Here is a 15,038-nt window from a genome sequence, read left to right on the forward strand (position 1 = left end):
GTGGATCATACCCCTGGATCATACGAGTTGATTTAGGCTAGTTGATGAAGGCCAACAAGGAGGCAGAAAAGGTGCCATCGGGAAGCATTCACGCTGGACAAAAACTCACAGGATACAAGAATGCTTCTCCCAGGAACCTGACATTCCATGATTTCCAAATATGATTCAATGTGACTGACCTGTTCTCCATGATATTCCCATTTTGAAGATACCTATAAAATCCAGTGAATGGACCTCATGTGGAGCAGTTGTGAATATGGATCCACATTGTACCATGAAGGCTTCTGATACTGATGGAGATGTGTTATATACTCCCCAAACCTCTAGAAGTTACAGATGAGTAAGCTTAACTTGGGATGGGCATAAATGAAGCAAAGGGAAAACAGCGCAATTTACATTTCAAGAGAACCATCCCTTATACCATTTCTCACTGTTTTGATCTTACACTGTGCTGCATTTCTGAGCAGTTCCTATGCAGAGCAGTGTTCTTCATAAGAAAGGGAAGGCCCCCATTTTAATTCTTCAAAATGTTACTGAACAATTTTTCTTGATTTTCCAATGTAGTTGTCAGCAGCTTCAGGTCATATTTCTGAGCATTTCCAAATCAAATTGTATGCAATAAAACAAACAGTTATAATGAAAAGAAATACTATAGTTAACTCCCTGCCCTCCCAATAATCTAGCGATCCAAGTTGTGGATATACCTCTCTAAAAGTCCTGGGAACACAAACAATTTGCAATTATATGATTGTCCATGAATACCATTCCATTGCTCTATTCCTAGCTTCATAAATCACGTTACAAACACATGGCCAAAAAAGTCAGATATTCTTGTTGGGCAATGTAAACTGAGTATTAGTCCCTTGTCTATCAATAACCTTGAGTGACTCAGGTTTTAATTGTTATTGTTACTGTTTTATTCACATCCTGCTTTGCTCCAGGAGTTTTAGGTAGCTTACATAGGAATCACCCTTTTTTCATCTCCACACCATTCCTGTAACATAGGCTGGGCTGAGAGATGGTGTCACAAGTGAGCTTGCCCTGCAGAGGGTGGACTTGAACTTACTATAGATCTTCTCAGTCCTAGTTCAAAGTATTAACAACTACACCACATTGTAACCATTCTCTTTAGGGGTCTGTAGTCTTTGAAAATTGTATGTCATTGTATGTAAATTGTATGTAATTCTCACTCACTGATCTAGGTCCCATCTGCTCCCTTTAGGTCCCACCAGTAAAGCAATATTATCTTGTGGGATCTAGGAAATAGGCCTCCTCTTTGACTTCAGCTGCAGCACAGTATGCCCCTGTAAGTCCATATGGCCTTGAACCTCACAATTCTTTAAAAACTTGACTCTTCCAACAGGCCCTGGGTCAGCATTAGATTCATGTCTTATGACTGTTAGTGGACTTTGTTTTGCTGTTCCCAAATGTGCTGTTGGATATCATCATCATCATCATCATCATCATCATCATCATCATCATCATCATCTCTTCTTTTTCTTCTTCTCCCCCTCCTCCTTTTCCTCCTCCTCCTCCTCCTTCTCCTTCTCCTTCATGATTGAGGAGACATACAAGTGGAATTGATCAGTCAGTCAATCAATCAGTCTATCTACTGGTCCACCTGGATGGAATACTTCTGTCTGTCCTCCTAGAGGATGATTTCCTTCACTAAGATGGGGCTATGGATGGATAATGGCTAATAGAGAACAGCACTATTTTGACACTCAGGTGCCTGTTTGTTGGCTTGGTCCTTCCGCTTGCTTTCCTTCATCTCTGTCTGGTCATCGCTGGAGTCTCGATGGCACAGTCCCTCTTCACTGCCTACTGGCAAACTAACAGATTTGCTTTTTTTATGAACACCTCTGATATTCTTGCTGCTATTCTTGCGACAGTGGCTAGTACATTTCTTTGTGCAGCTGCACCTAGCTTCGGTGGTGCACAGGCACATCCCAGCAGGGACCACCAACACCATGGCACATGCAATGACAATGATATGGATCGTCTTCTCCCTCTGTTCCAGTTCACTGATGTCACTTCCTGTCACAAACACAATGCACTGGCTCTTTGGGGGCACCTGCTTTCTCAGACTTATGCACACTTCATACTTGGTAGCAGGGAGCAAATCGTTGATGGAGTAGGTGTTAATTCCAGGCCCAATGTAAACTGTATCTTTCTTGGAGTCGTCATATTTTCCAAAATGGAGGGTATACCAGGTTTCTTCTGGAGTTTCAGTCATGCTATACCATTCCAGAGTAACCCCATAGACTGTCTGCTTGGCAATCTGCACATCAATGTAGGAATTCTCATTGATGATGGAGGAAGAATAGGAGGATGTCGCTGGTTGAGGAGCTAGAATGTCCAGCCTTGTGGTAACAGAGGTATTGCCAAGGAAGTTGGCAGCTGTACAAGTATAATTCCCCTCATCCATAAGTTGGGCTGAACGAATCACCAATTCTGATTTGAAAGTCTCTTCACTCATGTGAGTAGTAGAAACTAGAGAAAGAGAGAGAGAGAAAGCAGAAACAAGCAGCTCAATTTCTATTTTCAACTACAACAACACTCTGGAATGCATGATAGCTGTCCTCAGAGTTGGTTTGGGATTGGGAAAAGGAGCAACTGGAAGGTACTTATTTTCCAAATATGTTAGATGTGTACAACGTAATGATTTGGCTGTAAACAAACAGCCATTTCTGAAAGTCTTTTTAGATGAACAATAAACAAAGGGAGGAAAAAATCCCAACCACAGCAAAGACAATTTTCAGGGTATGATGCAGCTCATTTAGGTTTTTGGTGAAAAATGAAGATTTCTTTGTTTGTTTACTACTAACATTTCTATGCTGCTCTCTTCCAACCAACTCTAAACAGTCTACATCGTAAACAAGAATTAAAAACAGCAGAAAAAGCTGTATCAACCACAATGATGCTACCAACCAGAAGCAGGCCCACACTTAGCATCCCCCAAATGCTCTCTCCCAGAGCCAGGTTTTCACATCTCTGCAGAGGTACATCAGGCAGCTGGTCATCTATGTAGCTGTGACAGCCCCCTACTGAAAGGGAACCACCACCTAGCTACAGATCCCCTGCAGATAGAACTCTCTTGACAATTGGATCCCAAGCAGGCCTTCTCTTCCAGATCTTACTGGATGGACAGATTCATTTCAGAACTAGCAGTCTGCAAATAACCAGACCTTGATAGGAGATGGGCATTCCCAAACTTAGTTGGCCATACAAGTGTAAGTCAATGGCATGGCTGCTGGTACTTCTACAAAATAAAATCTGGCTCCCTACTGTGCTCTATCTGAATGAGTTGTTTGATTCTACCTTGATCCTCAAATATGTGAAGATGAATTATGTAATATTGCCTACTACCTCCATATCTGCCTTTCAGCTTTCAAGAATACTAAACAGTATTGATATGTTTTTAACAAGGCATGATCCCACAAGAAATAGTTTCATATCCTGCTGTAGAAAGGGGAAAAGGATTTAAGTGCGACTCAGCTAAGTCAAATTAATTTCAGTTGGATGTAATCATGATTCCCTTGTGCTTAACAACCACAGCTCAATACCGTTAAGGATGCTTAGTTCCTGTGATAAGTTGCCTGTGCTGATGTACAGAACAGACTTCAAAAAAATAAAAAATGTAAGAAAGCAGATGACATATATTGACAATCTTCAACAGTGATCAATGGTTCATCAACACTGGAGAAATCCAATTAAATCCAATTGGGGTGCTCTAAATTGGGAATTTAGTAGTTAGTTTATTGTCTCAGACACTTTGTCCATGTAAATCAGTCATGCCTGTTCTTACTGACAGCAATTTTCCAGGGTCTTGGACAAGTCTTTCCAATACCTATGACTTAATTATTTTAACCACAGAGGCCAGAGATTAAGTGTGGGGCTTTTTGTAAAGAAAGCATATGCTTATTCATTGGATTAAGTTTACTCCTTGAAGTCAGCATCCCATGACTGACATTCTGACTTGCAGGATGTGCGTGTGTATGTTACGAAAAACAAATATTAGTGAATAAATTATGGGATGCAAAAAAGTCAGTGAGGCTCACCAATATAATAATACATTTGATTTACTGGTCTTCTATCTGCTGTTGTAGAGAGGAAAGTCCGTGGTACAGAGTTAGATTAGATTGGGAAGACTCAGGTTTAAATCCCCAATCTGCTAGGAAGGTTCTGTGATCGCTCTGGGATAGCCACCAGATTTTCTTATCTACCTTACAGGATTGCTGTGAAGATAACATGGGGAAAACAACAATTATGCTGTTTTGAGCTTTAAGAAGCTCAAACATAGAAAAATGCAGGGTATAAGTCTAAGAAAAAGAAAGAGGTTCAGATAAAAATATCTGATACTTCTGCCCTAATTCTAGTAGCAGAATTAGGGTGATTTTTACTTGTATAAATATGGATCAAGTCTTTGTATTCCAGCCCTGGCAACCAGTTTTCCAAAGAAGTAAAATCACTGATCTTCTATTAATGGAATAAATAAGCCAGGATAACTGGAATACAGACCAATCTCTGATTAGAAGAATTTCCAAGAAAAGGGAGGAAATATTAGTTGCCAAAATTTATAATTATTGCAAAATAAGCATCTCTTTTTACCATTAGGTATCTCAGCCTGGAACTACACTTACCATTAAACCCTCGTAAGTGTTTTAACACATAGATCCACCAAATCACTGGAGAGGGATTAGCTTTTATCGAACAAGTCAATGTTGCATTTCCTCCAAGAAACACAGTAATATTTGGTTCAGAAGATGTCACGACAGGTCTCATGCAGCTGTTCAGCTCCACTTCATGGAAATATTTGCCTGCCCTAGATTTAGGACGTGAACAAGTTAAGTAGGAATTTATTAGAACAATAGGTGGCCCAATAGCATTGATGAACTGGACAAATCCTCGCAGACGGCAGTCACATAGCCATGGGTTATCATGCAAAGCCAAGATGGTACTGGAAATGTTTTCTGTTTTCTTTGCCAGCTGCTGGATTTTTTGGTAGACGGGCCAGTTATAGAACACTTCTTTGGAGATGACAGTAAGCTCATTGCAAGATAAGTCTAAGTAGCTCAGCCTAGAAAGGTAGCGGAAAGCGTGTTCTGGAAGGACATCAAGCCTGTTACATTTCAGATCCAGTATTTCTAAAGCTGGCGTATCTCTGAATGCTGTCCATGGTACTGAACGCAGTCTGTTTCCCTGAAATCTCAGCTCCCTCAAATCCTTCAGGTGCTCAAGACTTTTCAGATCCATAACTGTGATGTTATTAAAATTAAGCCAGAGATATTCCAAGGCACTAATATTAGAGAAGGCGCCACGGAACAATTCTGTCATCAGAGAATTTTCAATTCTGATTTTTTTGATATCTTGAGGGATGCCGTCTGGGATCTTTCTCAAAAATGTAGACATACAAAACAAACTCCTAGAAAGTAAATCAGAAAGTGTTTTTATGGATAGCTGGCATTCATTTTTTAATTCACTCTGTGCTGTGTCATACAAGCCAATGGGCTTTTCCTTCCCTCCCTCCCTCCCTCCCTCCCTCCCTCCCTCCAGAATCATAACAGTGACATGGTTTATTCTTCATTTCCAAATTATAAAACAAAAATGACATTTGAACCATTATTTCTATAATATCCAACAATCTCTTAATATTACAGGAATAAATCACATAAATATATTTCAAATATATATTTATAACATCTGGGTTGAATCTGGCTATTTAGTTAGCAGGCACTCATTTCCATTGAAAACCAAGGACTGAGGTATGCTGATCAATCCTATCCAAATTTATTCAGTTTTCTGTAGTTTATATTCAAATATGGATAGGATATCAGGATGTCAGGCTGTATTCTTTTCATGATGCAGTTTGGCTGACTTTCCCCGTATCACGTTATTCAATATTATAGCCATCCCAAACAGAGGAGATTTTCTATAGTGTTATCAAATGTTCTTACCTTCCAAAAGTATCATTGAAACAGGAGCATCCAGTGACACAAGCTGAAGTTGCTGGTTGTATCCCAGAGAAGTAAAAAAGAAAAAGAAGGGGAAACATGTGACTGATGAGATCCATCTTCTTCTTCTCTAAATAAATAATGTTAAGGTTTTGCAGCAGATAGAATGAGCGTCCCAAATCCTATTAGGCCTAATCTTTCTTAACACTGGTAAAACTGCTTCTGAAGGACTTGTGTGCAACATGTTTCTGTGCAAGAAGTATCTGTTAAGCTTAGGTATTTTATTACAATGCTGAAATGAGAATATATTCCATTTCAAAGGAAATTGAAATGAGTCACTAGCCAAGATACTCCTGGCAGTTAAGTCCTTCTATGGCCTTCAGCAAGCCAAACTCTCTTTCAACCTCACCTCACCGTAATGTGGGGGAAAGAATTATTTTGTAACTGTTTGTATGTGTGCAAAGCAATCATATGAGGAAAAATAATGTAATAATAATCAATATATCGGTGTGGTGTAGTGGTTAAACTGCTATCCTAGGAGCGAGGAAACCTGAGTTCTAGTACTACCTTAGGCATGGAAGCCAACTGTGTGACTTTGGACCTCACAGCCCTAGGAAGAAGGCAAGGGCAAACCGTTTCTGAAAATACTGCCTAGAAAACTGCATGGTCTTGATTCATGCAGTCACCAGGAGTAAAGTCTGACTCACAGGTCAAAAACAAGAAAAGTATTCAAAAACAGAATCCGAAAGGAAATAATAAGATTTATATAGTTTACACTTACCTAGCTATCCTATTCCTTGACTAGTGTTCAGAGTTGTTCTTCACAAAGCAACTTACCAAAAAGCTTGAAATAGAAAATAAATGAAGTTATAAGACTGCCAAGCAACAATTTAAATGAATTTCAAGAAACAATGAAAGAAATCCTTGCCTAATTGGCAAATAGTCTGGAAAAAAGACAAGGAAGGAACTTATTTGTATCAAGGAGTTCTTGACACTAAGGCCAACCAAGAGCAGAGAAGTTCAGAATAAAAAGAAGGGGATTACACTCCTTAGGAAATCATGATGCCTACTCATGGGCAGATGGCTGTAGCAATAATCAGTTCAATGACATTCCCAACCTGAGCTATTGTCCATGTTGATGAAACCTGAGGTCCTTCAACACTCAGAATATATTTTGGGAGCATGTGAAGATCTGGAGTGAGGTGGAAAAATGGCTCTCTTCTCAATCAATATCAGTTGAAGAGGTTGAAGGCTGCAACTTAAAGGACTCAATTTTACCATTACCAACATCTGGTTATCACCAATAAAGCCCTACATAACCAAGATTGGGTTACTGAAGAAATTGCCTAACCCCGGTGTTATCTGCCCAGCCTAAATGCTTCAATAGGATGATCACACTTTGGGTCCCTTCTCTGAAGCAATGACATTCAGTGGGACACAAGAGGTGTGCCATTTCTGTCACAGCTCCTGCCCTCTGAAAGATCTCCCTGAGATATATTGTTGGCCCCAATCTAACCAGCCTTTAGAAAGGCACTAAAACTTTGGTTCTTTCTTCAGACGTTGGGGGTCAAGTTGACTGGAGTACCTGCCTGGAGGGATGTTAGAAATTTGGATTCCAATTGCCTTAATTTTTTGTTGTGGTTTTTAACTGTACTTAGTTATTGTTTACTTGTTTGTTGACAATGCACTCCCCAGAATCACAATTGTTCAAGATGGGCAGCCCTATGCATTTCCTAAACAAATAAATAAATCTAATTACTCATTTGGTCCAAGAAGAAATATTTTCCCCTCCCCCCACCCCCAGTTAATCATATAAAAAGTGTCCCTCTGCAATTTGGGTCTAATTGCCAGACAATCGCTGCTGAGACTGCACAAGGTCTTTTGTTATGTATGAAAAATCTCTTCCAATTGTATGTTTATATTATTAAGCAAACAGCTTCTGTATATATGTATTTCATCAGCTTGTACATTTATTAAACTCTTAATCTGGCAATTCATTCAGGATATTGCTGATGGTCTAAGAACAGAGCTAATGCCACTGAAATTTTACCCTTCTATGAAAATCCCAACCTAATTGTTAACATGTCACGTTTTGCCTTGCTTTATAGAATAAGATATCAAATGTATTATGAGATTTTAAATATGTCAATGCAGGCTTAGCCGGCACATCTCAAAAGGAAAAATCCTTATTTGTCTGAGGACATCTAGTGTCAGCAGCTATTATAAGTTTGAAATTCATTTTTATAATGTGTAAGTTGGGGTGAGGGGGTTTGAAAGTAAATGCTTACAAAAGGATCATTTCATTGTAGCATAAATATAGAGAATAACAACAAAAAAAAGGTTTAAAATCTAATCCTAAAATAATTTGGAAACCAAAACAGACATTGTACCAATAGTAAAATCTGCATCTCTCTGAAGTGAGATTGAAAACAAAGTTGAACTTCTTAACTTGTAAAAATATTTATATAAAATAGGACATTTCAGGTGAAAAATCTCCATGGTTTTGCTGCCATCTACTGTCTTTTATTTATTCTTATATTCTTTTCAGCACAACCTACACTGATGAGGGGAAAAGATTAGCCACGTTGCTCTGAAACTTGGTGGAAAACAGGGGTTGGTCTAAACCTGCTTTGGTCACCACCTTACAGGACCAGTACATACATACATACATACATACATACACCCAGAATTATAAATGTTGAGCTCTTTCAGTCAAATGAGTCTTTGAAATAATTCTTGAAGAAATAAGAGAGAAAATCCCCTTTCCTATGGATATTTTATTTCACAGTATATACAATGGCAGAATGCTCTCTTCATTGCCTATCAGGCACTGTGACAGTAACTACTGTAATTAGGAAAAAAAAATTCATTAGGCACTGTGGTTATTTTCCCCTAAACTTGGTTATTTTATTACTGCTTAACCTTGAGAACAACTCCTTGTATTTCATTTGTTTGTTTGTTTGTTTTATACATTTATTCACCACCCATCTCTCCCCAATGGGGGGACTCTGGGCAGCTTACAATAAAACAAGATTAAAATATAAAACCATTGCAATTAAATAAAATACAATACAATAAAATGCAATACAATACAATAAAAATATAATTATAATAACATCTACATGGCGAAGAGATCTTAATCAGTCCTTCAGTGTGGTAGGTCCCTCCAAATCACTTCATCGCTCTAGCCACCCCCAGGTGTAATTATTTGCCTTCCCATTCCAAGCCTGCCTACAGAACCAGGTCTTTAATCTTTTGCGGAAGTCCAGGAGCAAGGGGGCTTGTCTTACCTCTGGGGGAAGGATGTTCCAAAGGGCGGGAGCTACAGCAGAGAAGGCCCACTTCCGAGACCCCGCCAGATGGATTTCTTTTATAGATGGGGCCCATAACATGCCCTCCCTGCATGATCAGATGGGCCGGGTCAATGTAATAGCGATTGTCCTAACAACCAGGAAACACGCTGAGACAAGGAACTGGTCTCTAATATTTATTGCTAGTACTTAACAGGAATCCTAACAAACTGAAGAAGCGTGGGAAAGCCCAGACATATAACCCCCAAGGGTTAAGGCGGTCCCGATCTGTGTCTCTTTGAATGGCTGACCAATTCATCAGTACTACGCATGCGCTTGACAGTCTGGATGGGAGCCCCCTGCTCGCCATCCTTACTTATGACAGCGATGAGACGGTCCCTCAGATATCCTGGCCCCATGCCATGTAGGGCTTTAAAGGTGATGACCAACACCTTGAATTGGACCCGGAAGCAAACCGGGACCCAGTCCAGCTCACACAACAAAGGTGTTATGTGTGCAAATCTTGGAGCACCCAAGATTGTCTGCGCGGCCGCATTCTGGACCAGCTGTAGCTTCCGGATATTTTTCAAGGGTAGCCCCATTTCATAAGATACTGTACACCAGAAATGGTTATAGTGGGGAGATAGAGACTGCAGTCTTCATCTAGGCAGTATGCTTCAGACCTATGTAGATATTGCTCATACAATATGAGTGTTATAATCATGGATCCCACTACTTTGAAACACAAAGAATACTGACAATGTTCTTATAGGATTCATGCCTCTGTACTTATGAATCAGGGTGTTGGTGTTGGTTGTTGATTTGGTGTGACCAAAAACATTGGGGTGTAGAGATCTTGAAGGAGAGAAAGCTGTATGTTGTTTTTTTTAAAAAGGAACAGATTAGGGTTTGTTGGCATCATTTCTTCAGGATTCAAGTGTATTAGTTATAACTATCCCAGTTTGCCCTTTAGATTGTCAACCAACCTAACAAGGTCCTACAACACCCTCTAGTCAATGGGTGCCTCTATAGCAGCCCTTTTATGAAAGCATCCGTGATGCTTTCACAGAACTTCAAGTACCAGTCTAAGTACTGTATATTGGAGCCCTCGACCATAAATTGTCAGGCTACTTGTAACAAAATGCTGGCAATCATAAGAAATTCAGAATATCATACATGCCATGGGCAAAACATTGAGGGGTATCATTGTTTCATAGAACGTCAACTTGAATTCCAATTTCTTGGAGAGTTCTTGTTATAAAATGGATGCATCAGATTCAGTGAAACCCCATGTTTGGTTTAATTTTTTTTTTAAAAAAACTGTTCCTATATTATTTCATCAGACAAATAAATAACAAAGAAAAATTGAATGCATAAGTATTGCTAACCAAGTAGAAGAGTATCAAAATTGAGTCTTCTTTCCACAGCAAGGGAGGGAGGGAGGGATATATCACACAAATAAAACACCTGAAAAAAGTTGATTTGATTGCTATGAAGTCTTCTTCATTGTCTCTTTGCTGAGATAATAAGAATAATTCAAATGTTGATAGACCACACATTTCAACACTTAATCACTGCAAGTCAGCCAGGTATTTAGCTTTCTAATATTATATAATACCATTATAGATTCCAAATGTTGGGGTTATAGCTAAGGAGAACATCCCAGTACCCAAAGGAGCGCATCTACCCTTTATTCTCTGAGCTGTCCAATATACTGTATGTGAAATAGGATTTTCCGTGATAGTCACTTCAGTTTAAGATCAAAAGGAACTAATCTCATGACCTTCTACTGGTTCACAAAAACAAGAGCATTAAGCTCATTATACCAGTTCATGCAAACAGTGAAGGTCAATTTTATGCAGTTTCTTATAAAAGAAGGTTGGTTTACTTCTTCTAAGCTTCTTCCATGTAGAACTTTAGAGACCGCATAAGGAAGACCAAATAGTGAAAACAAGTAAAAGTTGAATAAATAGCCAATAACCACTCCTAGATGAATCAATCTCTAAGTTCTACATTAAAAAAAAAAAAAATAGCCTACATCAAAACCAAATTACAGCAATGCTGTGAATGGTTCATTTTACCTGAAAAATATACCTGCTGTTTTTAAACTAGAATTATCTCACAATATAATTTCATAGCTAAAATTACAGTTACAACTACAATCCATAATATATTTTTAAAAATTCCCTTCTCACCCCAATGGGTGGCATGTGTCTTCCTCAGCCTCAGGTCCTCCACCAGAGGCCTGGGAGTTTGAGGGTTCTGCACAGGAACTTAGCTGTTCCTAGCACTGCACTCTTCTGGACAGAGAGCTCTGATGTTGTTCCTGGGGTCTGTTGGAGCCCCTCCCCCAGCTTGGGGGTCACAGCCACAAGTGCCCCTACCACCACTGGGACCACTTTGGCCTTCACTTTCCACATCCTCTCTTGTTCTTCCTTCAGGCCCTGATAATTCTCCAGCTTCTCATGCTCCTTCTTTGTGATGTTGCTGTCACTTGGCACCACTACATCTATCACCACCACTGTCTTCTGGTCCTTGTCTGCTACCATGATGTCTGGTTGATTGGCCAGTACCTGCCTGTCCATCTGGATCAGACTGGATAGCAGCTGGATAGTGTAGTGGTTAGAGTGCCACCCTTTGACATGGGAGACCAGGATTTTGAATCCCAGCTGGTACTTACCTTACCAGTGGGGGTCCTTGGGCAAAGACCCCCTTAACGCTTCACCTGACTACCTCAGATATGAGAGTGACACAAACTAAGAGAGTCATGCCAGTATGGACATCACCTGGGTTAACAATGTCTGTGCCAGATGTTGGGGAACCAGGACAATCTGACAATAAGTGGGCTACTGGAACAAACTATACATACAAGAGACAAGAGGGAGGGAGGGAGGGATATTTAAATCCAACTTCCTCAAACAGTTATTTTAGTTTACACAGTGGAAATCTAGAGATGTACTTCTGTAAAAGAGTTGTTTGAACTAGGGAATAAAAATAGGAAGGCTTCTTAAAACATAATTCAACGTCTGAATTAAATTTATCTTAATCATGTTTAACTCAGATTCTCAAAGGAATATTAGACCTTCTGTTCAGAATTTCTTTCATATATTTAAAAATCAGGGATATGTTCATATTCACCGGTTGAGAAAGTTTTCCAGGAACCCTTATACCATAATAAACAAAGGAGTAAGAATTCAGTCCAGAACTCCAATCCCTGGACATGTCAAAATTTGCCAGTGGCTGCAAACCTGATTTGTTCCAATTTGCAGAGTAACAGAAGGTGTTCCAAAGCTTTGCAGTGGCAAAATGAGATTTGGAATGGTATTTTCTGGCTCTCTGTGAAAGGTAACACTTTATCCATACATAACAAATCTTATTCTGCCTCCCCTTTAACATTTGCAGAATCACCAAAGGAATCCAGAGTAAAGAATTCCAGCAGATGGCCATTCAATCTTGAAGACCTCCAATGAAGTCCACCACCTCAATGGGACATCCATTCTACAGTTGAGCTGCTCTGAGTGTTAGGAAGCCTTTTTGTTTTCTTAACATCATGTAGGATTCTGCCTTCACCTGTAAAATGCCATGATGTGGAGAAAAAGGGCTGAAATCAAGAAATGGATAACAAGGCTGCTGACTAATCCAGAGACTGGTTTGTCAAGGGCTATTCAAACACAGAATTTTGGAGAAAGTCTTTGCATACAAAAATTAGGGGATGTTGAACACAGTTGATTGGTTTTTTCCCAAGACCCACTGAAAATGATTGAGAGGTATTTTTAAAAAAATGTTGTTTAGGAAACACTTTTATTTCAGTATACTCATTTACAATAGTGATTATTCCAGATCATATCCTGAAATCCTATCTCATAATAACAAAACCCCCACCTATGTTTCTTTCACTGGGTGCTTCTTTGTTTTGACAAAGGCCATATCATAGGTGCCTGAAGTTTTCATCAAATGTCTCTGCCCTCTTTTCTGCCCTGTCTTATCTGTAATCAGCCATGGTGGATAGTTGGAATCCTTGGCCCGAGATTTAAGGTTGTGTGTTTTAATATTCTAACTGTCATTATTTACAAAGCAATCATATATGTCTGTTGAGAAATAAATACTATTATATTCAAAGAGACAGATCATCGGGTAAGCAGGTGTAAAAATACTTCCCTTATAATTTTGAGTTAATTTTTGGACTAGGATATGTTTGCCTCTGCATAGTCTTCTAAACCACCCACCTTGGCCACTGCCTGATCTCAGATGTAGCAAAAGGAACATGAGCGTTGTAGAATGCTGGTCTATTAAGTAATTTCATAGTCATGAGATACACACCTTCCTGCTGAAGTATTTTGGCTTTTAGCAGCCCTTTTTCTCTAGCTTTGACCCATTCACCCTCAAAAGCACCAGGAACTGTAGCCAAGTATTCCTATCTTCCACCACCTTGGAAATGTCTGAATACACTGAATGGCTAGTGTTTTAGGAGAATGATAAGGCACTCAATCTTCATAGACTCCTTTGTTTTCAGGTTGGAAACAACTGATGCTTCCATGGATCCTGGTGTAGAGGGGTATAGAATGGTCATGAAGGACATGAGGAAGAACTGCTACCAAGGCAATGATCAGATAAACAGGGCTTGAAACTAGTGTGAGTACACATCTCAGATGGGGTTTATCCTAGTTCACACCTAGATAAAGGGAGGGAGGGGGAAGCATATTCAGACTTACAGGATTCTGTTATTGTAGCTATCATGATAAAAGTAGTCTTGGCCTGTATGGCACTGGTTTCTTAGTCTGGTCTACCTAATAGGGCTGAAACCTGGCTTATAATGATGAGAGTAAAATGGTTTCTCTGAATGTTGGCCTAGTCTTTGCACCTCTTGCACCTCTTGGCTAGGTAATATCACCAGTGCACTACCTAATCTGGTAATGAGTGTCTGTAGGAAAACAGGGGTGGGGGGGTTGTTTCTGTTTTGTTTTTAATATCTTTGTTTTTAATATTTTTATTGTACATAAATGAGGTTTTATGTCTTGGCTGTGAGCCTCCCATAGTTTGATACAAGATGGGTGGCTATATAAATGTTTTAAATAAATAAACAAACGAATAAACAAACAACAATCAGGCTCAGAGAACACCAAGAACCCAACAGTTCAAGTCTGGGCTAAATATATTCTCTACTGTTATGTAACGGTCTTTGAAACTGAGAATGGACAAGATGCCATAATATACACCAGCAACATCACATACGTGTAAACATATTTCTTTATTGATCTGAATTCCTTTTGCCAAAAGGAAGAATCAGTCTAAGATGCCAGGTAGATACAGGTGGTACTTCAGTACCCACCTTGCTTTTTTCTTCCCATCCTTTGGTTTTCCAATCCCTTTTAAGCAACACACGGTATTTAGAAACTGGTAGGGATAAAAGAATGTGAGGCTGTGGAAGGGAACTTGAATTTACATCACAACTCCAATCCTTCTAAAAATTCAATCAGTATCTCCCTCACACAAACTCAAATCCCTTCCACACTCAAAGGATCACATCTACCCTCACCCGGCCTCCACCCAGCCTCCACCTCCACCTCCACAGTCAGGCTTCATTCCTGAAATCCAGAGAAAATATAAATCCAATAATCATCTCCTGCTTCTACATTTTCTCTTCTCTCCTTTCCCTTTGTGGTTTCATACTCTCATTTATTTAGTTTTAATAACATTCTGCCATGGAATATTAATGGACCCCTCATTGAATTTTGAATCTCAAAAACAGGGGGGAAAGTCCCAGGAAACTTGCTCATAATTTATTTACACTACT

At 39.4% G+C, this 15,038-nt stretch overlaps 1 protein-coding gene across 1 annotated transcript; it reads right to left on the reverse strand.

Moving 5' to 3' along the window:
• Positions 1–1,696: 1,696 nt before the first annotated feature.
• Positions 1,697–5,992, reverse strand: LRIT2 (leucine rich repeat, Ig-like and transmembrane domains 2). Its single transcript, XM_063306277.1, has 3 exons — positions 5,958–5,992; positions 4,644–5,425; positions 1,697–2,493 (listed from the first exon to the last, which is right to left on the reverse strand). The coding sequence occupies exons 2-3, from the start codon at positions 5,410–5,412 to the stop codon at positions 1,697–1,699; spliced, it is 1,566 nt and encodes a 521-aa protein (XP_063162347.1). The 5' UTR covers positions 5,413–5,425; positions 5,958–5,992.
• Between the last annotated feature and the right edge of the window lie 9,046 nt (positions 5,993–15,038).

This window comes from Candoia aspera, chromosome 6 (genome assembly GCF_035149785.1).
Source record: "Candoia aspera isolate rCanAsp1 chromosome 6, rCanAsp1.hap2, whole genome shotgun sequence".
NCBI lineage: Eukaryota > Metazoa > Chordata > Lepidosauria > Squamata > Boidae > Candoia > Candoia aspera.